The sequence below is a fragment of the Aspergillus ochraceoroseus genome, assembly GCF_002846915.1.
Source record: "Aspergillus ochraceoroseus IBT 24754 chromosome Unknown P175scaffold_1, whole genome shotgun sequence".
Classification (NCBI taxonomy): Eukaryota; Fungi; Ascomycota; class Eurotiomycetes; order Eurotiales; family Aspergillaceae; genus Aspergillus; species Aspergillus ochraceoroseus.
This window is the reverse complement of record NW_024468476.1, coordinates 2909203-2936975: the sequence shown is the minus strand read 5'-3', so window position 1 is coordinate 2936975 and position 27773 is coordinate 2909203. Positions and strand designations below refer to the sequence as shown.

General features: G+C 49.6%; 12 protein-coding genes across 12 annotated transcripts; 3 read left to right on the top strand and 9 right to left on the bottom strand.

The window, feature by feature from the left end:
• Window positions 1-908: 908 nt before the first annotated feature.
• Window positions 909-2345, bottom strand: frdA (putative FAD dependent oxidoreductase; the record flags this gene model as incomplete). Its single annotated transcript, XM_040893329.1, has 1 exon — window positions 909-2345. One exon carries the CDS (start codon window positions 2343-2345, stop codon window positions 909-911), a length of 1437 nt encoding a protein of 478 aa, XP_040756020.1.
• Window positions 2346-2638: 293 nt separating this feature from the next.
• On the bottom strand, window positions 2639-4314 carry P175DRAFT_0497738 (NADP-dependent oxidoreductase). The gene has a single exon (XM_040896343.1). It carries the CDS (start codon window positions 3933-3935, stop codon window positions 2901-2903), a length of 1035 nt encoding a protein of 344 aa, XP_040756019.1. The 5' UTR covers window positions 3936-4314; the 3' UTR covers window positions 2639-2900.
• A 245-nt stretch (window positions 4315-4559) lies between these two features.
• On the bottom strand, window positions 4560-6059 carry P175DRAFT_0428954 (MCT family MFS transporter; the record flags this gene model as incomplete). The annotated part of the gene is made up of 5 exons (XM_040893335.1): window positions 4560-4713; window positions 4764-4861; window positions 4914-5675; window positions 5733-5949; window positions 6007-6059. The coding sequence occupies 5 exons, from the start codon at window positions 6057-6059 to the stop codon at window positions 4560-4562; spliced, it is 1284 nt and encodes a 427-aa protein (XP_040756018.1).
• A 453-nt stretch (window positions 6060-6512) lies between these two features.
• Window positions 6513-9096, bottom strand: P175DRAFT_0470906 (uncharacterized protein). The gene is made up of 2 exons (XM_040895065.1): window positions 7676-9096; window positions 6513-7619 (listed from the first exon to the last, which is right to left on the bottom strand). Exons 1-2 carry the CDS (start codon window positions 8752-8754, stop codon window positions 6575-6577), a joined length of 2124 nt encoding a protein of 707 aa, XP_040756017.1. The 5' UTR covers window positions 8755-9096; the 3' UTR covers window positions 6513-6574.
• A 467-nt stretch (window positions 9097-9563) lies between these two features.
• P175DRAFT_0428579 (putative aromatic-L-amino-acid decarboxylase) lies at window positions 9564-11135 on the top strand (the record flags this gene model as incomplete). Its single annotated transcript, XM_040893308.1, has 2 exons — window positions 9564-10510; window positions 10562-11135. 2 exons carry the CDS (start codon window positions 9564-9566, stop codon window positions 11133-11135), a joined length of 1521 nt encoding a protein of 506 aa, XP_040756016.1.
• Window positions 11136-12259: 1124 nt separating this feature from the next.
• Window positions 12260-14724, top strand: P175DRAFT_0450363 (uncharacterized protein; the record flags this gene model as incomplete). Its single annotated transcript, XM_040894463.1, has 6 exons — window positions 12260-12326; window positions 12435-12548; window positions 12652-12927; window positions 12983-13819; window positions 13876-13955; window positions 14004-14724. The coding sequence occupies 6 exons, from the start codon at window positions 12260-12262 to the stop codon at window positions 14574-14576; spliced, it is 1947 nt and encodes a 648-aa protein (XP_040756015.1). The 3' UTR covers window positions 14577-14724.
• A 63-nt stretch (window positions 14725-14787) lies between these two features.
• On the bottom strand, window positions 14788-17600 carry xlnD (beta-xylosidase XylA). The gene has a single exon (XM_040895064.1). It carries the CDS (start codon window positions 17480-17482, stop codon window positions 15101-15103), a length of 2382 nt encoding a protein of 793 aa, XP_040756014.1. The 5' UTR covers window positions 17483-17600; the 3' UTR covers window positions 14788-15100.
• Window positions 17601-18406: 806 nt separating this feature from the next.
• P175DRAFT_0528119 (putative protein kinase) lies at window positions 18407-19934 on the bottom strand (the record flags this gene model as incomplete). Its single annotated transcript, XM_040899582.1, has 4 exons — window positions 18407-18757; window positions 18831-19126; window positions 19180-19508; window positions 19567-19934. The coding sequence occupies 4 exons, from the start codon at window positions 19932-19934 to the stop codon at window positions 18407-18409; spliced, it is 1344 nt and encodes a 447-aa protein (XP_040756013.1).
• A 183-nt stretch (window positions 19935-20117) lies between these two features.
• Window positions 20118-22173, bottom strand: P175DRAFT_0450354 (purple acid phosphatase family protein). The gene is made up of 2 exons (XM_040894462.1): window positions 21671-22173; window positions 20118-21612 (listed from the first exon to the last, which is right to left on the bottom strand). The coding sequence occupies exons 1-2, from the start codon at window positions 21801-21803 to the stop codon at window positions 20246-20248; spliced, it is 1500 nt and encodes a 499-aa protein (XP_040756012.1). The 5' UTR covers window positions 21804-22173; the 3' UTR covers window positions 20118-20245.
• Window positions 22174-22252: 79 nt separating this feature from the next.
• On the bottom strand, window positions 22253-23286 carry P175DRAFT_0553905 (uncharacterized protein; the record flags this gene model as incomplete). Its single annotated transcript, XM_040900525.1, has 4 exons — window positions 22253-22800; window positions 22867-23045; window positions 23130-23165; window positions 23222-23286. 4 exons carry the CDS (start codon window positions 23284-23286, stop codon window positions 22706-22708), a joined length of 375 nt encoding a protein of 124 aa, XP_040756011.1. The 3' UTR covers window positions 22253-22705.
• Window positions 23287-24082: 796 nt separating this feature from the next.
• On the top strand, window positions 24083-25752 carry P175DRAFT_0506236 (Zn(II)2Cys6 transcription factor; the record flags this gene model as incomplete). Its single annotated transcript, XM_040898172.1, has 4 exons — window positions 24083-24167; window positions 24247-24370; window positions 24411-24849; window positions 24910-25752. 4 exons carry the CDS (start codon window positions 24083-24085, stop codon window positions 25750-25752), a joined length of 1491 nt encoding a protein of 496 aa, XP_040756010.1.
• Window positions 25753-26703: 951 nt separating this feature from the next.
• Window positions 26704-27773, bottom strand: P175DRAFT_0553903 (SIMPL domain-containing protein). The gene has a single exon (XM_040900524.1). The coding sequence runs from the start codon at window positions 27601-27603 to the stop codon at window positions 26911-26913; it is 693 nt and encodes a 230-aa protein (XP_040756009.1). The 5' UTR covers window positions 27604-27773; the 3' UTR covers window positions 26704-26910.

The window sequence follows — 27773 nt, the reverse complement described above, 5'->3', positions numbered from 1 at the left end:
CTACGGAAAGTTCAGCCAGCGATCAGCTACACATATTTCAGAGGATACGTGGGTAGCAGATGTATGTAAGACGCCACACGAGCTGAGTTCGGGACATCTTTGTGCCTTTTTTTTTTTTTTCGCTACGCTTTCGGCACGGTTCCCAAAAGCGATTGGGGAGGGATGCAGCTCATGGTGGTCAGAAAAAGGCCTTGCCGGGCTGTACGCCTTGATTTGGGACTGAGATTTCGGCCGGCCTGTGCCTCGCATAGCTTCATATAAATCTCACCGCGTGTAAACTTGGTCTCCCTTGCGTGTGGTAGTAATTGATCTTCTCTCTCCTACCATTTTCCCATTTCGTTCCAGCCCGGGACCATGCTTGATGAATCCAGATTCAACTGATCGATCCGGTTCCCGGTGACCTTTTTCCGCTGGAAATTTATGCGAAAGGCTATCAAGCACAGCTACTCCAGGGCGAGGAGGATATGCAAGCTAGTGCTCTTGGGCCTTACCCCAACAGTGGTTCTTTCGGGCTGCAATCCCGACTTGTTGTATGGATTAATCGATTCTTGACCAATCAGGCTAAAAGAACCAATCTCATTAGCCGGATCGTGCTGGCCGCAGGGCTTACTCTACATCTCACCAGGAGATTCAATCTCACGGAGCCAATGTCCCCTTTCCCTAACCCTCAATGTTCATCCATTAGCGGTTTGGAAAGCATGTAACTATATCCGAGAAGATTTGGCTGCTATACTAATGATCAACAAGATGATGATAAATTTAAAGTAATTAACCAAGGTCGATATAAGCACCGGAATTAGCTCGGTATTGAGTGACTCGGGGGAATGCATGTTGAACATGTTCGAGAGTTGGGGTGATGAATGGGTCATTATGGTGAAATACACTTGGTATGGTAGATTTTAAGGCCCTTATGAAATCAGATAATGCTGGTGATAAAACGCAGCCGCTTCATTCCCGGCAATTCTCCCAAAGACTGCACATTCCAACAGGGATGAGCCTCCCAGTCTGTTGTGCCCATGTAAGCCTCCGGTTACCTCGCCTGCGGCCCAGAGACCTCGGATAGGCTCGCGTTTATCATCCAAGACTTGACTGCGTTCGTTGAACACCACCCCTCCCATGGTGAAATGCAGGACCGGTGTCACCTTTCCCACGTACACAATAGATTCCGATTGCACACTACGCAGCTCCCAATTGCCGAACGCCGTGCGGCTGAATGGATCATCCTTTTTGCCAGTCACCGCATCTGCATACTCCTGGACAGTGTTGAGTACCGATTCACCAAGTTCCCCGATTGTTGTCTTGCGCATGAGGCCTTTCCATAGGTAGAATTGCATATGCGAGCTCAAGGCGGCCGCCGCGCCTTCATCGAGGAGAAGTGTGATATCCCATTGCTGAAGGTCCGTCTCAAGACGACTATCGGTTCCCATGATTTTATTGGTAATGTGCTCCCGGGTATCAAGCTCGTTCACAAAACGGGAACCGTTGTTGAGCAGGAGAATACCACCCTCGCCTCTCAGCGCTTCTGCGGCAAGAAACTTGACGGTCGCTGATGTGTCACTGCCATCAACAAACCCGGTGGGGTGGACTTGGACCTGGTCCATATCCACGAGCGTTGCTCCTACGGCCTCGAGCAAAGACTGGGAACCTTCCCTGGCCTCGTTGGTGGATGGAAGCCCCGCCAGGTCACGCCGGTATTTGGATATCATTCCATGAATGTCTCCGGCGAACCCTCCAGTTGCAAAGACCACTGGCCCGTCCACCGTGTGTGTTTCATTATCTTTCGTATATTCCACCCCGACTACCTCCTGTGCCTGACGCAATACCTTGGTCACTTTGGAACTGGTGCGGAGTTCGAAGAAAGGGTTCCCGTTCAGCGACTGGAGGAGCGTTCCGATTATTGCAGCGCCTGGCGGCCGCTGGCCAGCACCACGGTGGGTTCGGGGCCGGCTGTGGCCACCGAGTTGCGCAACCTTGCTCAGATCGATTCCTTTCTCGTCTGAGAGCCAGTATACAGCATTGGACGATGATTTCGTAAGTGTAGAAATCAGCTGCTCGCGAAGCTCGCGGTCCTTGGGCGCAGACAATGCAAGTGGCTTTCCGGCCGACTTCACCGTATCCGCGTAGAATTCTTGGTCATCGGGGCAGGGTTGAAATTTCGTCGGAGCGCCATTGATCCCGGACGACGCTTTCATGCTGTTACCGCCGGGCTTTTCAGCTCTGTCGAGCATTATGACTGGCACGTTCTGAAGCACGAGCTGGGATGCCGCTGACAGGCCCGCAAGCCCAGAGCCGACGACCACAACATGCTTGCTGTGCAGCGCAACGGAAGCTCCGCAAGTAGACATGTTCAATCAGTATTTTGTCCGCGAGAAATTTGGACGTGGGAGTGTTGGGTTTCTAATCTTTCTTGAAACATGGGAAAGCAGGAGATTGATGGACTTGCAGCCCGGGGGGGGGGGGGGAATATATGGGCTGATCTCATTTCATCACCCCACATGCCCGATTAGCCCGCGAGTCATACACGGGGAATTGCATGACCCTATCATAGGGTAATCCAGCGTTCAGGTACTCCGTAACATAGGTAATGCTGCCTGCCGGAGACCGACCTCGAACGATGATTAACTATCCTTGTCTCTCGGTCGAGGTTCTCGCATGATAGCGCAGATGGCATCCCCTCCGAAATAGTCGACACAAGCATAGCAGTTGTTCTATAAGAACAACATATCTACTGACAAGCAATAGCTATCCACGTTCCCTGCGGCTACATATAGTTTCGGCTCCGTTGTGGAGTATACATATACAAGCAGCCGTGCCGCGTAAACATTCCGTGACAAACCACAACCCTATATACTCGAAGGGGTGGTATAGTATTCAGGTAAATTGGCAAGTAGAAACAAATATCAGAAAGTGAGAATAACCTTACCACGGCCGGTAACTCTACCACTCGCACGCTCATACGCCTCTCTTGCCTGGGTGGCAGGGAATATATACAGTACAAAGACCTCTAAAAGCCCCGATTCCGCTAACCTTGCCAGAGAATTCAAGGCTTCACTGCGTCCATGAACAATAAAGAACAACCCCTTGACTCCTTCCTTAGCGAGCCCGATTTCTTTATGCTTCTGGACGAAATCGAAGCTGCTGGAATCCACCGATATGACCGTCCCGCCGCTTTTCACGACAGTCCAAGCATCAGCGAGAGGCTCCCCTCCGACAGTGTCGATAACCACATCGTACATACCTCGCTGGCATTTCAGACTGGCATACTCGATGGTTTCATCCGCACCCAAGGACCGTAAAAAATCCGAGTTCCGACTATTAGAGCTCGTAGCACCGGTAACATGCAATCCCGCAAACGCAGCAAGCTGCACGAGATACACACCCACCCCGCCAGCCGCCCCCGTAATAAGAATTCGCTTCCGGTGTGGCGCAGGGTGCGATTTTGATATGTTCCGGATAATTTCCTCTTCGCGTGCTGGCAATGAAATCCCGGCGTGGTCGACAAGAGCCTCGTACGCTGTTTGGCCACTCAGGGGCATCGCGGCGGCTTGCTCCCACGTCAAGGTCTTGGGCTTCGGCGCGATTTCGTCGTCCTTCACGACAACATATTCTGCCCATGCGGCGCTGCGCACGCTACTTACCATTCCGAATACCTCATCTCCCGGGCTGAATTTAGACCCAGCAGAAGCTACCTCGACAACCACACCGGCAAGGTCGTTACCGGGTATCCGGTTCGCTTGGGTGTAGGTGTCGGGCCAGGTGAGCGTATCCCGAACTACCGTCGACGCTTTCACCCGCACGAGGACCTCGCCCGGTTGAGAGGAGGGCTTGGGAACCATCACATCGGGATCTAGATGCAAAGCGGAAACTGGCGCGGGATTCGATGCAGAGTACGGCTCTGTGCCTGCTGGAGCGGGGTGTACGCGAATCGCTTGCATTTTGACCCAGGTCATTCGGGAACCGACGTGCTCTTTCTGTTTTCCTACGTTGGTGGGACTGGGTAGATAATTTATAATCTGTCTCGGGTTGGTTCCCCAGTCTCGAGGAACCTCTGCCGCCTCTGATGAATGAATGACGTGATTTAGTAGTATATAAGAGATATGACGCGTCTTGTCGTCTGTACTTAACTACAGGTTACAGCAATCCATTCGTTCGTAGTGTGCTTTGCTTCGTCCACCAACCCAAGATCAAGCAGTGGCTGGGTGGTTCCACGCACGGCGGAATCCAAGGCAGAGAGGATCCAAGCATGTTTTGAACTTATGTAGTAGTATAGTACCTCTGTCCGACCCGTGGTGATGCCCAAGCATTGATTGATCTGCTACACATCTTTGCCATGTTCCGGGCACTTGTTGTTTCGAGTGAATGTGTCATAAGAGCTTGTCTATTACTATCAATAACAATATAGATTATTCTATCAGGCAAGGAATACCAGGCTGCAGAGTGTTATTTAATCTCCCGAGCAGCGGACTGGAGGCGTCGCTGGGTGCTGCTGTGTCGATTAACGCCTGACGGAAGCAGCTTCATTTCCGCAGGTCAACGCCACAAATGGTGGGAACGATATTCTAGACAACGGCAATGATGGCTCGATTTTGCGATAAACGTGCCAGCGACAACAGAATACTGCCGACTAGGAGACTCACGCCCGAGTAGATCGACAACGAAAGATATCCGTACTGTTCTGCGAGTTGACCGCTAATTGGAACGCCAGCAAGTGCTCTGGATCTGATGAGTTTGCGGTATTTGAGCAGAGGGGGATCAATTCTTACGAGAGTGATGTGGATGCCATGACACAGCCGATCGCGAGTCCTATGGTTTCCGGTGTCGCTACTTGAACAGCACATACCTGCTGAAGCGACAGGATAGCCTAATTCAGGTCAGAGTGCGTCATTCTACTCTTCCGAAAGGAAACAACGTACCCCGGAGGTGAAGCCGTACGCGGCGGAAAATATCACCAGTCCTGCGACGGATGTGGCTCTCGTCCAACACAGAGCGATGATGCCGGACAGGAAGGTAAAGACAATGCAGCAGTTGTATCTCCCGTATCTGTCTGCCACGAAACCTGGTAGGATCCGACCAAACAAGGATGCCCCGTTGATGATTGAAATGGTGTAGAAGGATAGGTTGGACGAAAACCCCTTCGAGACCGCGTACGATGTGGTGAAGAAGAACGGCGAGAACATCCCAAAGTAGATTATAAAGAAGGCGAGGCAGGCCAACTGCAACGGGGCCCTCTTGAGAATCGAGAAGTCGGGTCCAGATCGTTTCTTCGTCTCCAGGCTGACGGGCGACTCTCCGGAATCAGGACTTGGGGCGCCATTGTGGCCTGCTGGCAAGGGTGGTCGACAGAACAAGCAAGAAATAGCCAGGAGAGGAATCATGATGAACCCGACAATCCGCATGGTCCATCCAAAGCCAACGGTTCTATTGTTCAGCAGCTCGTTGATGATGATAGGCCATAGCACACCACCCAGTGAGGATCCGCTAATCACGATACCCATCGCAACGGCACGTCTAACTTTGATGTACTGCCCGACAAGACCAAGCATAGGGACAACTAGCAGGGACATTGATACACCAAGCAGAACCCCCTGGGCGAGTAGAAACTGGTAAAACTTGTGGCAGATTGAGGTCATCATAATGGAGAAAACCGTGCCAAATGAGCCCACCAGCAACATCACCTGTAGAGCCCGTTAGCATCTGATCGTGATCTATATACGAATGAGGATAGCACAAACTCTAGGCCCAAACACATCTAACAGTGGTCCGGACACTACCGACGAGAAGAAGACAAAGAAAATGCTGATACCACCCAGCCACGCGACTGTTGATTCTGATTCATCTGAGAGCTGATGGCGCAGATAGTATTCCTGAAACACTCCAAAGGAGTTGATGAACCCGACTGTGCAAAACGCCCCAACGAATGAACCGAGAATAGCGAGGCATGCTCGTGGTCTGCGAAAGGTTGTCAGTAAAGCTTTGCGACTTTCATCTGCACATGCCAAAACATACGTGTATTCGTTCGGCGGCTTCTGGTCTGCTGTTCCTGCGCTGTGGTTTTCCATTGTAGGGCACGGGTTCTTTTGGTGCTGTGGCAAGTATAAAAGTGATTCTCGAGGGCAGTCCGTTCTACTTTCGATATGATATGAAATTAAATTATTCAAATTAATATCCCATACCTATGCGAGCATTCGTTTTATATATTATCACGCAAAAAGAAAGAGAAAAAGGGTGAAGCGAAACAATCATAGTGTTTGGAGGCATCACGGACTGTCCGCGGAAGCTCCGATCTCGTCTCGGAGGCTCAGTGAAAATACTGTCAATCCGTCCGGAAGATCAATTTTTTTTTTTCAAATACTCCGCCGTGATTTCGTAAAACCCCATAATCATATTATTTTCCTGTCTCTGGTTAACCGATACGAGTTGCTCTGTCCTTTCCGAGGCTGCGAATAGACCAGTCCCCGTACTGCCAGACAGACTACACACAAGAAAGTTGACGATAGATGAATAATTATGGTCCGGTCAAGAGATATCATTACAAAGGAATATTAAGTAACTGCTAAGCTGTCGAAGAGCATGTTCAAGTCCCACCTGCCACAGCATTGGTAAGTTCGGTAAATAACCCAGTCCAGTCTTCGGCTTCGAAATCCAAGTTGCCTCCGCTGTCAATAATCTCAGCCCAGACATCCTCCAATTCTCTTCCCTCGTCGTCGGCAGCGTTACTTTGCACGGGCTGGGAGTCTGGCAGTGCGTTCTCGGGTACTCGATTAGCATCCGGTAACGAGGAGGCCACTGCAGGCCTCTCCTCAGGCCTCGAGACTTCCATCGCTGGATCAAAAGCTGAAGTCGTCGACTTGCCGTGCTGATAGTGTCGCTGCAAAATGCTCATCATACTGTTAATGCCCTCCTTGACGAGTGATGACGACTGCTGGGCTCGGCTCAACATTCGACAAGCCTCAAGTACTTCCTCTCGTCTCTTGTCCGCCAGGAGGTCATCCCAGTTATAGCACACGTCCAGTAGCAGGATAACAGCTGCCATGAAAACATGATGCATGATAGACCAAATCACAGAGCTGGACGGAGCGAATCTAGGCTCTTCCTCGTCCATAATTCTCTTGATTTCCAACACTTTCCGAGCGGATTGCAGGCAAATTATGTGTGAATAAGAGTATTTCGGGTCCCGAGCTCCACGGATGAAAAAGGGTCGATGTAAACGGCAAAAGCGCGAGTAGTATGCTTGCTGTAACAAAGACCGTTGCCAGGCAAATGTTGGTCGTTTTGCGCAAAGAGACGAATGCCGGCGTCTGGACGTTGAGTCGAGCCGGAACACGTCGGGAATCTCGCTTTGTGCTTGCTGCAACTCGTGGTCAAGCTCCAGGAGTTTCGGGTAGTCCAGCTCTGTTCCTTGAAGTTGTGCGGAAGAAACCCCATCCACAACAGACCGGCATGCTTCTGCGAGTTTCAAGCGCTCAAGAAAGAACGTCATATCCGTCGGTGCTGTATCCGGGGGTACCGGTGTCATTCCGATCGCCGTGTCGTCAAGGTTAGACGGCTTTTCTACGTGCATAAATTCCGGGTTAATCAGGTACGTCCATTCCTGTGGCCCGCTCAGGAACCCGAGCAGCCTGTATGAATTATATCAGTGCCAATATACTGTCGACAAATGGTGGAGGAACATTACCAGTCAAAAGATGCGATATCCCACCACAGACGCCGTTTAATCTCCAATTCCATAAAATTGTACCCGTGCACATCCCTCTGTTCACGGGATACATGGGTGTCAATTCGATGGAGCATCATATTCTTGGCCTGAGAGACAAGTGACCCCAGCATGAAGATTGCACTGACAGAGTTACAGCAATGGACATTCGAAAGGTTGTGAAAAACAACCAGCGATGCTTGTAAACCTTCGATCGTCGGGTAGGAGACATAATTGGCTTGAGTCAAAGCTGCCCCGGTCAAGAATGAAAACTTTTGGCTACAGATCTCTGCGTGGGCAGACGATTCGATAGACAGTTGTAAATACAACGAAGACCCAATCAGTGCGAATAGAAGAGCAAGGTAGTTAATATTGAGGGGCAACCCACTCTCGACGCATTGATAAACCTCGTTGATCTGCTCTTCCGCAAGCTGGGGGACGATGATACGGTAAAGATGGTTGATGTAGTTAAAGTAATACTTCAAGAGATCCATTGTATCAGCCTTCTGGGGAAGAAATGCGGTTAGATTGATTGTAGCTGGATTCTCATCTGGACCCAGGGAGTCCTGAAACATCGAAAATAACGCCCGGGGAGACCGAGCGTTCAGTCCTGTATTCGCCAGGTGTTCCCCGTTTCTCGGTTCATCAAGTTCGGCTCTCAATTGCGGCGAAAGGGCGGCTGGAACGCGGTCACCCATATGAATATGCTCAAGCCAGTCCGCCGTCAGCAAAGATTCTTTACTCTTCCGCGACTGTGCGTCCGTGGCGGCTGGAGACTGGGCAGGTTTGCGTCTGGTTGCGGCACTCGCATGGACATGAGCCCTAGCTGAGGTTTCCGAGCCACCACCGGTCCTGTTTGTAGGTGCTCGTACATTTGGGACATGTGGTATGCCATCGACTCCATAGGTGCAAGAAAGGCGTCGCGTCGAGCAACTACCACAGGGGCGTTGTCGATCGCATTTCAATTTCTTTCGCCTGCAAGATTGACATGACACGGGATCCTGCCTAGGCATTCGCTTTTCCGCCTCCTCCAAATGCTCCGGGCCATTTTTGCGCTTCATGATGGCCTTATGTGCGGTGCGAAATTTGACGTCGATGCGATGGTAAACCAAATCCAGGCTCTTTTACATAATAGAGACTATTTCCTAATTGGGAATAATACTATTCCGCATATCCTTTACCATTTCTCAACTTCACCTTCGAAGAATATGAACAAGTTGACAGTAGGGGGGGGGGTCCATCTGATCTTTTTCCTTTACTAGGGTTTCGTGCACTGCAGGCCACATCGATTTACTCTGCGTCCTCGGAGCCTACGTACTTTGGAGTATCTACGTCGAGCCCAACGCAAGAACCGCTTTCGTGCAATTCAAGGTAAGAACAGTTCTGAGATATTATGTTTGAGCTTCCAGATAGATTAGATGTCTCATTAATGCTAGTAAGTCCACGTTATTATAATGAAGCCCAAACTGCACCGAGTAAGCTCGGAAGCTCGGAATGGAGCGGAATTTGGGCGCATCCTGAGCTTATCGATAAAACTATCTTTTTCCTCATTCCCCAGCCAACAATTCTTTTCCTCCTCTTTCTACCCGTTGATAACGTGGACAGCCCTCTTCTTCGCCTCTTCTTCGCCTCTAATTGCTATTCAAACTCATTGAAGATCTTGCGAGGCGTTTTATATAGCGTTCTGCTGCCTCAGTCGTGATATTTCATCACTGAGTACCCCGCACTGCAACATCTGCAATCTCGGAACTTTCCGAGGCAAGGATTGTGCGCAGAATGGATCGCGAGCGGTTTAGAGAAGCAGCCCATGCAGCAATTGACGATAGTAGGTGCTCGAAATGTAAATTGGAACATTCCGAAACATTTCCTAATGGTACTTATTCCAGTCATTGGGTATTTCGATAGCATCCCCTCCCAGCGCGTCCTGCCCAGCGTAGAGCCAGGTTACCTCCGTCCTCAGATCCCTGATAGCCCGCCCGAGGAGCCAGAAGAATGGTCGCAAATCCAGGCAGATGTCGACTCCAAGATCAAACCCGGATTGACTCATTGGCAGTCCCCCAAGTTCATGGCTTTCTTCCCCTCCACGACATCTTACCCTAGTATTCTCGGAGAACTTTACTCTTCCGCGTTCAGCGCCCCCGGATTCAACTGGCTCTGCTCCCCAGCATGTACAGAGCTGGAAACCGTGGTTATGGACTGGATGGCCAAGGCGATGGGGCTTCCAGAGTGCTTCCTGAGCTCGTCGGAGACTCGTGGAGGGGGCGTCATCCAGCTCAGTGCCAGTGATGCGGTTGCGACTGTCATGATTGCAGCTCGCGAAAGGCGGGTGCACGAACTTGTGCTGGCTGAAGGGCTGAAAGAAGGTACCATGGAGTACGAGGACAGAGTAATGGACCTGCGACCTCGTCTTGTTGCGTTAAGCAGCTCCCAGGCCCACAGCAGCACCGCCAAGGCCGCTCTTCTCGCTGGCACACGATATCGCAGTATTCCTGTAACACTGGAGGAGAATTTGGAGTTAACAGGACCCAGCCTCAGGGCCATGCTTGAACAGCTTGAAAAGGACAAACTGGCGCCCTATTTTATTACTCTCTGCTTGGGATCCACCAACTCTTGCGCCGTTGACCGTTTTGCAGAAATTAAAGCGGTTCTCGCTGAGAAGCCCGCGTGGCAAAGGATCTGGGTGCATATTGATGCGGCTTATGCCGGTTCCGCTCTAATTGCTGATGAGTGGCAATATATCGCAAAGGAGTTCGCGGACGGTGTGGATACTTTCAATATGAACATGCATAAGTGGCTGCTTGTCAACTTCGATGCTAGGTATGTTACTCTGGCAATCGGGCACACGGCGCAACATACTAATCAAGATAGTCTTCTATACGTCCGAAACCGACACGATCTCACCAACTTCCTCGACATTACACCTGCCTACCTTCGCAATCCTTATTCTGAATCGGGACAGGTGATTGACTACCGCAATTGGTCTATTCCTCTAGGACGCCGTTTCCGCGCTTTGAAGATTTGGTTTGTTATGCGTAGCTACGGCCTCAATGGGCTGAAGCAGTATATCCGCAAAGGAATCAGCCTGGGTGAGATCTTTGCAGAACTCGTACGGGGTCGACCGGATCTTTTCGAGATTATCACCAAACCAGCTTTTGCTCTGACAGTCTTCCGCATTAAAGGCCCTAAGCTCGCTAGTGCTAACGGAGCAATCAACAACGGCACAACTACAACTCAGCCTGATGAGGAGTCAAATGCGATTACCAAGGAGGTCTACGAGCTAATCAACTCTCGTGGCGAGTTCTTCCTGACCTCGACTGTGATATCTGGTTTATATGCCATCCGATTGGTGAGCGCCAACGAGAGAGCCGAGGAGAAATATATTCGCCTTGCATTTGATACCCTTGTCAAGACAACCGAAGAGATTCTTCAAAATCAAAAATAAACTGTGGATGCATCGATCTATTCTCCCATGTGGATTGGGTATTATATGTGGTATGATATGATGTACATACACCGCAATATATGAGATTATAGCTCTGGGTTCGCTGGAGTCACATTGAAGACCATCCTCAATGGCGTAGCCGCCTTGGAAATGGTAATAGGTGTCTGAGTCCACTTCTATTGCAGTCACTGCGCGCTGGTATAGAGACTAGGACGGGAGCATGTTTTACATGTGATTAGGCCAAAACCTCAACCCTTGAGATTCCGAAGCAATGATTGAGAGAACGTTTAAAAAAAACATGCGTTTAGATATAAACATCATTCGTCACCAACCTACTTTTCTCTCAACTACTGGGGGGATAAGCATAACGGTTAACAACGACATTCTTCCCTAGATGCTCCGCTCCGCCGATCTGGAGCTCCGCCCCGCCTATCATTCTGTTGGCTTGGCATCAGTTCTCCGCAGGCACAGAGGATATATAGTAAGAGCACTACTATACAGGTATATATAGAGAAGTCAGCTTGATGAAATCGAATTCGGTTCTACCCATGTTCACTATAAAACCTTTCACTACTATCGTTACGACCTGGGCATGCTACTGCCTTTCCGCTATCGATCATTGATCTGGTCACATACTAGCCTCAGATCAAATAGACATCCTATAAACTGTAAGGCCTCACCCTCTACTCTACCGTCTCTCAATTTCAGCGGTCCGAATTCGCAATTACTGATATCTCTCGGGGTGGATCCTTGCACTCAGGAACTACCGGTTTCAACTAATATTACCTTAGGGATTCCCGCAAAACAGGGTCAAGTTTGTACTACGCCCTCTCCGCAGTAAGTATATAACATCCCACACCTAGCTCACATCCTGGTCACATTCCTCTCGTACCATGACTATATTGAACGTGTAAAAGCTGTTCCAGTCAATTGTCTTGTGGAACACTTTCTAATTCATTCCTTCAATCCTCTCTTAATCTTTAGCTTTGGCCTCTCTCCGCTCCACCAGGAAGCAATTCCACAATCCACACCCTGCATCCGGGACCAACCATATTCAAATTGACAAAAGAATCGAAACAACAAAGCAAAAAGAATTCTAGAGTTCCAAGGCTAGTTTCTACACAATGCCATCTCGCTCATTTGCTGAGTTGACAATTAGCCTCAGTGGAAAATTCAAAGGCTATAAACACCGTAAGCACTACACTCGCCGAGTCGTTTCCTTACTTCCTCTTTTTTTGCGTGGGCGGAGCCATCTACAAGTAAACGGGCAATTCTAACAACACGTTTCACTACTCTCAGATAAATTGGAAGGGATAATAGAAGGCCTGGGAGCAACTTATAGCCACAAGGTCACTCCCAACTGCACCCATCTCATTAGCACGGAGCTCGAAATGCAAAGGAGAAGCCTGAAAGGTAAGGATCCATTTCCGAAAGACAGTTAGTTTTGTGCCATGAGAGTGAATTCCGCTGTTTACGCCCTAGATGCTAGTATTTATGGCTAATTCAATTCGAAAAGTAACTCAAGCCAGTAATGCTTATACTTGCGACGTCGTTTCCTTGCAATGGCTACTGGATTCTGAACGTAATGCGGCTCCACAGCCTGAGGAAAGCTATACGATACCGGCCAAGTCGGCTACCCCAGCCGTTGACAATGGGATCGTTGGCCAGAAACGTGCCATTGAGCAAGTGCTGGATATGAGTGAGGATCCTTGTGTAAAGAAATGCAAAACGGAGCTCAAGGTCAATCATCAGGATGTCACCATTCCGGCGCATCAAGCGTGTCCATTCAGAGGTGAGGGATAAGGAACGCGATTACACATTAAAGAAAGCTGACGGTTAATACACAGGGGACTATTCTGTGTATATCGACGACACTGGGGCAGTATGGGACGCAATGCTGGTCAAAACGGCGGCGGGAGGGAAGATTAACCACTATTACCACCAACAGCTTCTTGTGGATCGTTCCAGAACGCATTATAGAAGCTGGGCCTGTTGGGGACGAGTAGGTGAGGCGGCCCAAACGCTGGAATGCATCGACCAAGGCAGGCGGGATGCACAGGAGAACTTTGAAAAGAGATTCTATCAGAGAACGGGGTTCCACTGGGGGATGAGGCTTTTTCGTTCGACACAGCCAGGGAAATACACATATATTTCCCCAGGCTACATGGACCTAGAGTTGGAGAATCAAGGCGAGTCCCAGCAACAGGTGCGGTATAAAATGCGGCTAGCAGAGTGCACGCTGCCAAAATCGGTGCAAAAAGTCCTCGGTTGTATCTTTAACATGGACAACTTGGTGTCTGCTACCACTGCCATGTCTTATGATACACGAAAGTTACCTCTTGGGAAGCTCAGCAAGCAAACGCTTCGCGAAGGGTACTCAATCTTGAAGGAGTTGAGTGGAGTCATTGAAACTCCGTTTCTCGCAGGAACCCTGCATAAGAAGGAGTTAGACGAAGTGATTAAGGAGCTCAGCAGCCAATATCTGAGCATTATTCCCCACGTCTTCGGGAAGAATCAGCCGCCCATCCTACACAGCGAGAAACATATCAAAAAGGAGTTGGACCTCCTACTTGACCTTGCAAACATGTTAGTCACAACAGACATCGTAGACTCTGTCCAAAATGGCATAGAGCATCCGCTTGACCGACAGTTTCAGGCCCTAGGGCTACAAGAGATGACTACTCGTATGTATTGGCAGATACTCATTTTTGACGCGTGGTTTTGTTTTAACGGTTCCCAGTAAAGCATAGTTCTGCCGAATTCAAGGAAATCAGCCGTTACTTTTTCCAATCGCCAAGGGTCACAGGTGCTCATAATCAGGTATAAGCACATTCCTGTTGCTTGAAGGCTAAATCTCACGATTGACAGATCATCGATATTTTTCGGATTCAGCGTCGGGGCGAGGAAGACCGTTTGAAAACTTGTGAGACTGGAAATCTTAATAACAGCAATCGGAGACTCCTATGGCATGGCTCACGGATTGCTAACTTTGCGGGGATCCTGAGTCAAGGCCTGCTCGTTTCACCCCCAGGCGTAGGTGCCAACGGGGCATCATTCGGAAAGGGCTTGTATTTCACGGATGCTTCTAATCGATCACTCAAATTTTCGCCAGTCGATAAGAAATCTCGTAGAAGGCTGCTGATGCTCTGCAATGTGGAATTGGGGCATCCAATGCATGAGATCAACCCGGGCACGCAATTCACTGGCCGGAAGAATGGTACAATTTCCACGCTTGCGTTAGGGATTCGAGGACCGCGATTGTGGAAGGATGCCAGCTGCATTCACCCTACTCTGCGAGGTTCAAAGATTCCAGATCCCAACGACTACTTTTTACCCCCAAGCGCCTCCTCCGCCCTGAGTGGCCGATATCTTAATGAGTACGTTGTTTACGACCCAGCCCAGGTCCAGCTGAAGTACCTCGTATTCTTACTACAAAGCTGAGCGCATGCGTATGAAAGCTTTTATGTGGCTAGCGTTCTTGAGCTTTGAGAAGCTACACTTTCGACACTGAGATGCTACCAGATAACCGCAATGTAGTGGCTAGAGGCTACAGTCTTGGGCGGTTCAAGAAAAGAATATTCATAGTGACGTTTATGTACAATCACCTTTTAATCCCCAGTAACCCAAAAAATAACAGCTTAATATTCCGAATCCAATCTTGCCTCGCTCCCGGCCGCTCTCCCTACGTAGACCCGTCTCTCAGTGTTTTATACTCTGGTCGTTCTCAAACTTTTATATACCAGTTCCATTTATAGTCCAGGCAAGCCCATCTAGCCGTTGTGAATAGTAGCATGGATACTATGAGTAGACAGCCGAGCCATACTACTACCATATGTGATCCGACGTTCTCGAGCATTTGTCCCCGGTTATATATCGTCTGTGAGCTGTTTTATTCTGGAAGACTGCCTGGGAAGTTTTGACCACTATATGCGAGAAGTAACTCCATGTAGACACACGCAGTCTCATCAAGAGGCTGGAGGGATCCCTTGATTCGGAAGAGGCCACTTAAGAAGAACCGCCTCATCGCCCGCCAAAGTAAAAGAAAGAACAACCGACCGCTCGTTATTCAATGCCAATTCATATCTGCCGGGATACAGCACCCTATTCCCTTGTTCGTCAGTACGCGCCACACTATCAATAGTCACTGGGATCGCCAATGTGGTAGAAGCGCCAGGATTCAACGCGGCGAGCCTATCAAAGCCAATGAGCCATTTATTCGGATGCGGCAAGGGGCCAGCAGTCGTGTTCGCAAACACCATGGCAGTGTAGTCGGAGGTGCGTCTACCAGTGTTGGTAATTCTCGCCGTGAAGTGGAGGAGTGGTCGCTGTTCCGCGTACATGTAACCGGTATATGGCTGGGATAAAATGTCAGTAATGTCGTATGACCCTAGATCCGATGACCCGGCATGTCCCTCGTGGAAGGTAGTGTAAAATAATCCATGCCCAAACTCAAAGACCGGAGTGCCGGTATACCACATGTACGTTTGACCCGGATTATGTCCGCTCGGGCGTAGATTCATATCGATAGCCGGGAACTGCAATGCATATTCAGCAGGGTACTGTGTTGAAACCAGACGACCGGCCGGTGCGCGCTTGCCAGTGATGATATCGAACAGCGCCTGGCCACCAGACTGGCCGGGATAGCCTCCCCAGATTAAGGCATTCACATGTTTGCTATCTTTCAACGACGAAGAGTCGACCTGTCCGCCTCCCATTTGCAGTACAATCAGAGGCTTTTGTAACTGGCTGAGCTGCTGGATGAGCTCGAGCTGGTTGCCTGGCCAGGCGATGCTTTCCCGATCCATAGCCTCTCCTTCTATTGTCTCGTCGATTCCGCCGGCAAAGACAATAGCATCTGCATTTCTGGCCGCTGCAAGAGCCGCGTGAAATCCTTCCTGGGAGTCGGACTTGATTGCCGTCCCTTCGGCATAGTGGATCTTGAGGCCAGAGCTCTGAAATGCGCTGAGTGGACTGATAAGGTACGGCGCAGGGCCGTAGTAATTCCCCTGCAACTCAACGGTGGCATTAGCCCACGGCCCAATTAGCGCAATGCTCCGAATATGAGGAGAGAGAGGCAGGGTATCGTCGTTTTTGAGCAGAACGATTCCCTCCACGGCAGCCTCGTAGGAGATATTCCACGCATCGGTCTTGAGGACATCATTCCACGATATGCCGCGATACTCCTGGTCCTCGCCATCGAAGTAACCCAAACGTACGAGGTTGCTATATAGACGGATAACTCCGCGCTCGATATCCGATCTCGAGAGCAGCCCGTCCTCAAACGCGTCCTCAAATCGCGACTGGTAGGACGTCCCGCAGTCAATATCGGTTCCGGCCCTGATGGAATCGGCCGCAGCACCTGATTCGTTCGCCGCATACCCGTGGGGGTTGAAGACGTTATACACAGCGCCGCAGTCGCCAGATACATATCCATCTTCGACGAAACCAAAAGTATCACGAAGAAGAGTTTGCAGGAAAAAGGAATTCGAGCAACTCGGTACTCCGTTTACGGCATTATATGAACACATGACGCTGTGGACTCTTGCGTCGCGGGCCGCGACCAGGAATTGAGGCGTGTAGTATTCGGAGAGCTCTTGCTGGGTGATTTGCATGTCATTTGCTAGGCGGGAATGGTTTTCCCAGTTTTCAATATCGTAGCCCGCATAGTGTTTGGCTGTCGCGACGATTTTCAGGTGCTCTGGGTCCACTCCTCCTTGAAGACCTGTTATGTACTCGTATGCATACGCAGATGTTAAACAGTATGCGTCTTCGCCGGGCGTCTCCTGGCCACGGCCCCAGACAGGGTGACGGAATGTGTTGATATTAGGCGCGTATACATCCAATCCGCCTCGGCCGATGTTACTGTACGCACGTAATTGCGTCGAGATGATAGATGCGATCTGATTGACCAGGGTGCGGTTCAGAGCCGCCATAGTGAGAATTGGCATGGGGAACGAAGTAGCCCAACTATATTCCCCCGACGAAGACCAATCGGCACGGGCAACGCCATGCAGGGCTTCTTCCCACACCTGGTAATTTGGCAGGCCCAATCTCGGCACACCTAGGCCAGTGTTGCCTGTGTTATTTACGAGTTCTTCAAGGGTGAGTAACGACACGAGGGCTGCGGCTCGGTCGTGAGGTCGAGCAGTCTTATCGCACACCCGTGTTTGGCTTAACGGGCCATTATTACAGTCAGGGAAAGACGTTTTCAGAAGTTTAAAGGTGAGAGGGAATAAATCCGGATTAGGCGAGGTGTTGTAGTCGACATAACTTGTATTTGCTTGAGCTAGAGCCAGAGGTACAAGAAGCGCCGCCGCGAGAGCGACAGCAGATGTAGGAACGTGCATCTTTGCGACGATGGGCGAATTCAGGCGCTTGCCAAATGGCCTGGAGACTTAACTTATATCACTGCAGCCTTGGAGTATAGTATCCGGAGCAAGAATACGACCCCCTCCTCATCAAGACACTCCCGGTCGATCGTTACATCTGTTTGCTGTGATTTCCACAAATCAAGCATCTCTAGTTGCTGATCCTGGTTGTAGAATGCGGGGATGTCTAGAATCACTGAACATTTAGGCTAATGTGCGTATACTGGGCTGGATACGGAGTATACTAAATGGGTGCCATTTCCTAGAGATATCTCAGGGCTGTATCAAAGGCTAGTTCGAAATAACCGGTCAAATGCAGTGGCTTAGGCATAGAACCCCTGTCTCCAGTCCGCTACCTCCCTAGAACAAAAGGGGTTTCAACAATATACTATGGATAAACATGGCTATCAGCCTAAAGTGACCAAAGCGATGACCACTCGAATTGTCTTGGAGGGTAGTATCTCCTAAAGAGCTCCTTGTTGGTCTTTCTCCAGATGGGTTAAGGAGCACGCAAGGAGTCATGGCCATAGATGGCCAGAACCTGCGGTAAATCAGGGATATCATAAGGGACAATGGAACCTCAGAAAACCGTCCCTCAGTCATTCATTCTGGCTTTTCCCAATAGCACCCATGCTCGTTCGGTTAGCTTAGGATAATAAGGACCAATACCAGACTGACCCATCCTTTACGAGGAGACTTGAGCCAGACTAGAATATTTTGTAGTCTTAGATAGCTACCTTGTAGAGGACTAATGGATGCTGGGCATGAAGATAACCTCGTCTCCCGGCAAGCCACAGACTTGATATCTCTCGCCGATTTTCTCGGTCCCACACGCAGAAATTCTCAGGATGGTATAACTGCCGCGTTTCTTCTGTTCGGCCGCACTATTTGCTCATCCCTGCCTCACTCCCCCAGCCCCTTCATTAGCCACTCATCGTATAAGAGTTCCAAAGCCGTTGGCCGGTCCTTGGGGTTCCACTGCAAGGCCATCCGGAGCCACCGCAAAAACCCTTCTTTGTCTTCCCCTTTAACCTTCTCAGCAAGCGTCTCAATAGTGATATCTGGAATTGGGGCGACTTCCTTCCAGGTGCCTGACTCATCCCAGAAGACCGAACTCAGGTGTCTCTGTTCCCGGAATTCAGGTGGCGGAGGGCCTAGCAGGGCAACTAGTTCCGCCATATGAACTCGGTCATCAAATACACCATCTACATTTTTGCCATTAATAAGGGTGCGGGGGCTAACGATGTCCCAGGCCTAATATACCAAAAATATTAGCATTTCCTTGTAAAGCAAAAGTTGGAATATTTTTTAGAATATTTCTACTCACAACCATGGCAACATTCCATATATCCACCTTATAACCCCAGCTGGATCTCAAAATCACTTCAGGCGCTCTATAAACATTTGGCATGATATCATCATCATGCTCTTTCTCGCCTGATCGAGCTTCCCCAAAATCAGTAAGAACTGGCAGCCCACCTCTTGAAAGGAAACCTAAACTCTTATAGATTGTTCGGTCTTTGAGTATTTTTCTAGGTGATGGGTCTGTAACTTCAGCTTCCTCAAATCGGGAAAGATAGCTTGTCTCTGGTCCGGGAAGTAGTAAGTTCTTCAGCTGGAGATCTGTAATAGTATTAGGCCTATAATATAAGGTCTTCAAGTGGATTAAGCATTACCAGTATGGATAATATGGCACTCCGAGTGCAAGAAATCTAATGCAATAAGTAGCTGTCGTATACCAGGCTTCATGTCATCAAGGCTCATTACGTGCCCAGGAGACATCTTTACCAGAATATCTGCACTTATTCCGAGAGGCTCATGAACAAGACAGATATGACGGCCATGGGGGCCCTGGATATAAAAATGGTCGAGAAGTTTGCGAATGAAGTTTCTGCCTGGATGTTTTTTTGTTACTGAATTCATATGCTTGTACATGCGGAGCTCTCGCTCGTGGTCCCGGTTTTGGCCTGTTATATAAACCTTCAAAACAACATATGTCGATGCACTGGTTCAAAGCATGCTATTAGAATCACATTGTCTGGTTGGGCTAACGCCATACCTACATCAAGTCTTTCGCAAGCCAAACTGTAGAGGTTACTCCGTACCCGATTTTGGCAATTGTTTGATACCGATCATTCAATACTTCACCCTGGTTGACTGGGTAGTATTTCTCCGGTTGGTAATTCGGCAGTGTCTCCTCCTCAAGCTCGATGGACTGGTCAAGCAACTCGAGTCCCGACGTGGGGAACACTCTCGGGGTGCACGTCCACTGCGACGACGACATAACTGTTCGATGCGGCACAGCCGTGGCTCTCGGACTGGAACAAAGGGAAATTCGGTGACAGCAAGAAGTGGAGGCTAGAGATGTAGTGAAGCCCCTGCGGGCACCGGCGATACAAATAGTCCAGGCGTTTTGCGCGGCTCGCTGCATTATGAAGCTGAGCGAGAAAGACTGAGGCAGGTCCGGCGCGTAGGCAGAGGTGGTGGTAACACAAAGATGGATCAGAGGAGAATGGGAGAGGAGAGGTTACAAAGCGAGGGGCTGAACTAGCCCGATCTAGTAATTTGCAGGACAATAAGTGAATGAGGCTTTTCGTGATAATCCTAGATCAAGGCTGGAATAAACTGACTAGCATGGAATATATCCATCAGAAGCTCAATCATGACATTTGCTATTTACATTTCTGCTTCAAGACATACACCCTAGACTACACATCAAAAAAAAAAAAATCCCAATTCCAGTTACTGCCTCACAAACTGGGTCTTGTGGCTCTTGTACAAGGTGCTGGTATCCAAGGTCTCACCCGTATCCGATCGGATAAAGTCAACCCTGAGGTTGTTCTCGTCCAAGAAACGGAGAGTGGCGTAGGTGTAATCCTGATCATTGTTGAACGCGGAAAAGGAGGGTGTGCTGCTGCTGCTGATGGAGTCGAGGCCTTCGATGTTACCCGCACCACCGGAAACAATGTACATCGGGGCCTTCGGGTCTTTCATGCCGTTCGCATCGGCGACGTTTTTGTAAGCAGGAAGGAAGCGCTGAGCGTTGTGCTCGTGGCCGAAAACCCCAAGATCAACACCGTACGTGTACATGAGCTCCTCAAACGCTTCCTGGCAAGAGTCGCATCCGCTGCCAGCCGTATACCAGGGTCGGTGGCCCGCCACAATAAGCCAAGGGGTAACGGTGCGGTCGACACTCGCCAGATCAGCGGCAAGGAACTCAATCTGTTGGTTCTGGGTACCGAAGGGGCCACCATCGAGATGTTTAGAGCCGTCCTTCCCGTCCGGGGCGTTCGGGAAGTCGGTTTCTGTGTTGATCATGACAATATGCGCCATGCCGTACTCGAAGGAGTACCAGAAGGGAGGCTGGGCGAGCAGGCGAGCCTTGTTAGCGAGAACCTGGGCAGAATAGTTGGAGGAGACAGAGGAGAATGGAGTAGGCATGGTGTGGCGGAAGCGGTGCATGAAATCAGTGAAGTTCTTCTGGCCATCGGGACAGAGCCAATCCGTGTAAGGAAGTTCCTCGCAGGCAGCTTCATGGTTACCGGGACTGGCCATGTACAGTTTACGGCCAGATATAGGAGCCAGTTGGTCGTAGAAGTTCTCTAGGATAGCTTGGTAGGCATCGCTGCCATCCAGGAGGTTATGCAGTCTCAGGTACCAGTCATCCGCGTAGGCAAAGTCCCCAGGGTGAATGACAAACTCATAGTCGTCGACGGTAGTCGCCAGGCGGCCGATGGTGGTGTGGTTGAGAGCGGGATCGATGGTCGGGATGATGTCCTTCTTGGTCTTGTCGCCGGAAATGGTGAATCCATCCTCTCCATAAACACCCAAGTCGATGACCGCGTTGACGTTGAACGGGGTCTTATCTCCGGGGGTGCGAGGGCTCAAGAAGTGGTCCACGCTCGAGTTGGTGGACACAATCTTGTAGTAGTAGGTGGTGGCAGGGGTCAGTCCAGTCAGGATAACCACATTCTCGTAGGTACGAGAAGTAGGATAGGTGGTTGGGTCGATGGACGAGCAAGCTTTCTTGTCAAGAGAGCTGCTAGAGGTACCATATTGAACGCAGGGCTGATCTAACTTGGTGTACGTGTTCCAGCCAACGGAGACAGCTGCGAATTATCAGCATATTGTCTACATATACATCATGATCCAAATAGGGCATCTCACAGGTCGGGCCGTAGATGGCCAGACGCTGCTGGACTGGAGTGGTGAGATCGGTTGGTATAGCAGGATAATCAACCTTAGCCAGCACGCAGGCCGCCAGGACCGGGACAGTCTTAACGGTAGCCGAGAGCTTCATTGTCTGTCGGCAGTTTCCCGAGGATCTGATCTCTAGCGGTTAAGAAAACCTGTCCTGAAATACAGGCGGGAACCTGCGTGCACCCTGATATATGTGAATTTTCTGCACCCAAATGTAACTCAAGTTCATGCAATGGAGAAGAAAATCTCTTGATGTCCAATCACTTCAATCCTATTCAGACACACCGGTTATATCCTCTGCGGGATCTACACTGAAGATGCTTGCCAATAAAGCGCCTAGCATTGATCCTCCTCCGTAGTTAGGGCCCGCCGGCCCCGGGCAACATCGCGCTGGCCTGGGTTAGCGTGCACATGCAGCGCGCATCGCCTTTTAGTGGCTATTCAGGGGTTCTGTTTAATATTCTCTGGTGTATAAGAGGCTTGCGCTTGTGTATGTATATAGTATAGTTGATGTGTTGTACGGCACAAGACCGCAGTGGGCGGTCCATTCTCCGGCAATACTAGGTAACTAGATTAATCTTGTTCAGAACTCATCCTGATCCGATCCACTCGGGTAATGTTAAAGTGGGCGTTCGCCTTGCTTCGCAGTTGTTTCTCTTTCTCCCTCGGCCCGGAATTTCACATGTTTTTACAAAAAGTCCATGTGTATAAATAGTAGGTTTCTATTGGCCTATTCGGAATGTGTCCGTGGCTGTTAATCTATAAGACACAAACCCGGGTGGATCTGAATACCTTCATTTTTTTTTTTCAGTCGTACCCCTGGCTGGGTTCGAAATCTGCAGAGAACGAAGAATATTTGGAATCCTTCCCAAGCTCTGCACAATCACTGTGGGCCGGATATCGCGCCTTGCAGCATCCCATCCGCGACCGTTTCGATCTACCTAGATCGCTTTCATCCCTACATTCCGTGATGGTTTCCAGTTAGTTACCAACCAAAGTCCTCTATTTGTAATGCGACTTGCCCATCCTCTCTGCCGGGTGTTTATACCTAGCGCCGGGGCTCTTATCCACGGAAATTATATCCGTGAAAACAGCCCCTGAGATCGGATGAAGAATCGACCGTGTTCAAGACCATGCTTTTGTCCCATGAGAGAATGCCACACAAGTGACATTTGGATCTGATGTGAACTCCATCATCAAGACACGATTTACGTCTAGGAATGTAGACAGCTTGTCGTAAGCGTTCATAAGAGCGGCGGCTTCACTGCTGGAGATAGATTCATAGTGCTCTGCAATAGCGTGGAGGCATTCCGGGTGATTGCAGAGGAGTTTTCGTACGTTTCTGTATATATAAGCATTAGCCTTGTAGAGTATTACGATTTAACACAAGCAAGGCTTGCACATACTATTCACTCGCCATGCGTACTCGATGGATGGCCCTTGGGCAGGGAAATAGATGCTGCTATGCTTCCCGAAAGTATTTGAGAGGCCTAACCATCCACTGTACGGAGTAGTCACTCTTTCTCCACAAGTTCCACTACGAAGGAATCCAGATAGTAACCGTAATATGTAGGTTTCAACATTGGAATACTCAGGTTAGGCTATGAGAAGCCTAGTTCTGTCTTCATCAAAGGTCAGGCTATTCTGGTATATTATATACGCATATGCCAATACCTTTAGCCGTACGGAGTAGTTCCTCCCTGTACGACGGCCACTTATTTACGCTCCACAAGATTCAATTCGATCGATATACATAGTTAGTATACCAGTGTCAAAAAACAAAGTAGAACGGAGCAACTCTGGCACTTGCACAGCGCGTGCCCACAGTGCTGTCCTCGCCTAAGCTGCAGCCAAACCTGCACGAAGTTACAGCTTCTCATTAACGGCTGTTGATCCAGACCAATAACTGTGCCCCCAACCACAGGGCTAATAAAAGGGAAAAAGAAGGAAGAAGAAAGGATGGAAGTTGGCCAGGACAAATCCGGGAATTGGCCAAGTGGGTAGCGATCTTCTCTACAGAGACTAGCGTTTTGCTGATCACGGTTCTTCTTGTAGATATTACGGAGTATTGCGTTGTAGATCGTCCATTCGCCGCTGGAGGTGGCATCAAGACTTCCCGGGTGGAAAAGCTTCTTTCGTCGGATATCACCTTGACGACCCTGGCGCAGCTAGATATACACATGGCATAAACGACATTCTATTTCCCACTCACGAAACATAATGACCATAGTGGATGTTGCCGTCTCCCGTAGCGGTAAAGCGTTCTTATCTTTCTTGCGCAAATTGGAGAATTTCCCACCTGCCACTGTGTCTCGTTCACCTTACTTCAAACTGAACTCTGGCGATAGCATAGGATGCGAGAATGACGAAATCTGCAAAATGTTGCCCTGGAATGACCGAATCCACCATGGGAGCCTTCAGTCATCTGGCGCCAGGTTGAGGACGAGAAGTGGATGTGGAGAATGTGCGTTGCTCTCTCTGGCGGAAGTGAAGGGGACAGCAAGCAGTGCACCTTTGGGAATAAATAACTAACCACAGAATAGGTCGACGGCGTCGCAAGAAGTGCGACGAGAAACGTCCGCGATGTGGTGGCTGTACGCGCAATGATCTTGAATGTAGATGGCCTAGCGAAGTTCAGTCGATTGATCGACGTAGGTACTTGAAAGCGTAAGACACACACACACACACTCTCTCTCTCTAAAGGTAGTCAATGTGATCTGGACTCTACTAACGTACTCAGTGAAAATAAAAGTCGGGTGGTAGAATTGGTGATCAACCACTCCCCGGCAGCATCGCTTCCTCCAGTGGTAGCTATGCCTGGTCCGTTTCACCAGGAGGAACATTCACAGCTGTATCGATACTTCGCGCACTCCGTCAATCCTTGTCTTGTTCGACGGACCTCGCTTTCTAGGTATTCCGAGAACTCATATATTCTTCGACTTGCACTGGCCCACCCCCCGCTCATGGCAGTCTTGATTGCTGTTGCGGCCATAAGTACCCCATCGCAATCGCCTCGTCGCATTTCACTCGCGGTAGAAAGTTATCTCTTTGCAATTGGCACCGTAAAAACCGGTATACTAGAAGGGAAATATGCCGGCAATGAGGATTGGCTTCTGGCGACTACGACCTTTTTATGCATTTTTGAGGTAAGTAACCCTTCCTTGATTGGCCATTCGCCATGATGTGTCGTACTGATTATTACTTAGAACGGTCGCTACGATACGATGCCAAACGCCAGCTCCCACATTTTAGCATGTGGGAAAATGCTCACCCTCCGCAAGCCTAAGCCGCGGAACTCATCCCAAGAAGCGATTGTCCTTGAGCGTATATGCATTGAATCATTTCTGTATCATGCCGCCCTTATGACGCTTTTCGACCCCTCTGTGGATTACCTCTCCATCATTAAACGAGACTTGGATCTACCTGGCTATTTTACGGACCCCGCCCATCCCGATGATGCTGGTCCTGGCACTCTCGTCTCTACACAACCGGTCCTTGATGCCTCGTATAAATTTTTCCTACTAATTGCTGATGTTACGGCATTTGCTCAGTCGTCCACCCTAACCCGCTCTGTTGATTACCGGGCTTGGGCCAACTTACGGGACATGATTGTTCACTGGGAAGAGGCTATCAGGACGAATAGTACCAATGCCGTTGAAAATCATATTGGAAATCTCTATGCGATTGCACTTCGCATCTTGCTTGTCCAGACAGACCCGGGGTACTCAAATCCCCGAGATCCGCTTGAATCGGTGGAAATACTCTTCTGCAGGGGATTGAAATTACTAACCGAACTGAGTGTTGACCAGTTGTTCTTGTACTACTATCTGTGGCCATTGTTGGTTGTGGGCTCTGTGGCTGTCGAGCCTGAGGAGAAGCAAATCATCAAACAAAAACTCTCGCAAGTGTCACAGTCTCGGCAGGGAGGCCCTGCTGCATTGGCCAAATACCGTCTTGAAAAGGTGTGGTTAGCAGGTTCGCGGTGCGGGGAGCAAGATCGGCATTGCACCCTATCTACACAGCTCAAGACGCTCCTCGAGGGCAATTGATGTCATATCAACAATCCACATTCTGGGTTACATGCCAAAAGCCCGATTAGGTTCGCGGAGCCCGAAAAAAGAATATTGCTTTACCCAACTTGCCAGTATCTCGAAACTTTCTCCAGGTTGCTCTGCATAGAGTCTGGGCTCTGATGACCGGCTCCACTGTTTTGCGTCTAACAAGACTTTCTCTGACATGGGCCTTCCCTTTAAATGAATGTGACAAGGGTGTACCTTTGCTTTTTTGGGGGGCGATCTGCTGAGGGTCAGTAGGGTATTAGCACCCAAGGAACATCGCGAACAAACAACAAATGGCGCGTCTTGCGCTTCGGTTGCCTTTCGAAAGGTATTACACATGCGGGATACCGGTTTTTACTTAATACTTACATTTAATAGATTTGCCTGCGATGATCGAGAAGCTGGCCAGACACGTTACTATGTGAATCAGCAATCACCATTATCCACAGAATAGTTGTCACGATGTAAAGGCACTTCACGGGCATTGCATATATTGAATACAATCTCTAAAAAACGGCAACCTAGCCGAAATCACGCTTTATATTATCTGCAAGAAGGATGAGGCTCTCGAATTACCATTCCGATTTCGAACCCTGGCAGACTTTGGTCAAATATCACCTATCGTGGCATTTTGTCCACCCTATCCCGCTAGGAAGTAATTTAATGCAATGGCTTCCGCGCTGGTCCCGGTTTTCTTAGTTATGCCACTCCTCTCCTCTAAATATTGAGGGATCCACTGTCCAAGGCGCAAATCGTTGTAACGGGTCAGACCCAGGGCTTCAATATCCACTAGTATGCGTTGTCTAAGTTTTTGTAATCCTGTACTCCGTAGCAGGTTTTTGACTGTACAGACGTTTCTACAAAATGCGATTGAGGTCATCTTTTTGGATGTTCAAGCGTAACTTGGAACTCATCGGGAACCATGGGGACATGATAGATTAGGGCTTGCCTCTATTGTGAGACTTCCTCTGGTTTTTACATATCCTAGTATCGAATAGTTTATTTGGACACTGTATGAAACTGATCTTTAGCCAGAAAAACGCTTCCTGAGTGTTGATCGCCGCATCCAAGGTTTCGTCATTCATCACTTTTCCTCAGAGGTCAACTCACGTACTATCGTCGTGATGGCCTTTGGATACTTAAAACAACTTATTCTGTGGTGAATTTTACAGTCACAGCTGAAGAAAATGAAACATCCTCAGGGTGGAATGACAGCTCATCATCACCGTCCTGCCTCCCACCAGGAACCGATCCGTGCATGCGAGCCGCCACGTAAGTCCCGGTGTTTTGCAGATAGCTCTCCCTGCTTTCATCAATCTCCAGGGCCAACAGTTTCTGCTTTCCAAATGGCCGAACGTAATCAGTTGCCCTCTCCCGCGCATCCTCGGTCGCCATGCCTCTGCTTTTCGCCATCAGAGACTGCCTGGTCGCGTCCGTAAGCTGCCAAGCGATGCCGGAAATATTGGCGTACGGCATCGAGCTGATATCAGTGGCTACCGATGCCATTTGGGAAAAGTCTTTGAATTTGACTGCGAAATGAGCAGCCGCCGAAAACTCGTGGCCGATGACCCGGCCATGGTCGTCGTCTCGGGGGTAGCTCCTTGTGTGGAGGGTGTCCATTGTCCAGTGGGTAATCGCTGCATGGGGTGCCGGTTCCCCGCCGTTGAGCTTTGCATTCAGGGGTTCAATCATCTCCTTGATCCTCCGGGTACTGCCGAGGACGTTGTTGGAGACTTCCGTCTTATGGATCCCGGTGTCACGAACCTCGATCCGCAAGATCGCTCTTTCAGCAGGGCGGCTGATTTCCGACCTGCCCGTAGTTGTGATAGTGATAGGAGGCATTTCGAAGTCCACAGACCCTGGGCTTTGCAGTGAGCTAAGTTGAAAATGTATCTTTGATCTCTTCTGCTCGCATGCGTGCTACGCTCTATATATAAGGCACTGATGGCGGGGTTGTTGCTGCCCGCGGCTGAATTCAAGGAGCCGTCATTCAGCCTTGGGATGCCAGTAAG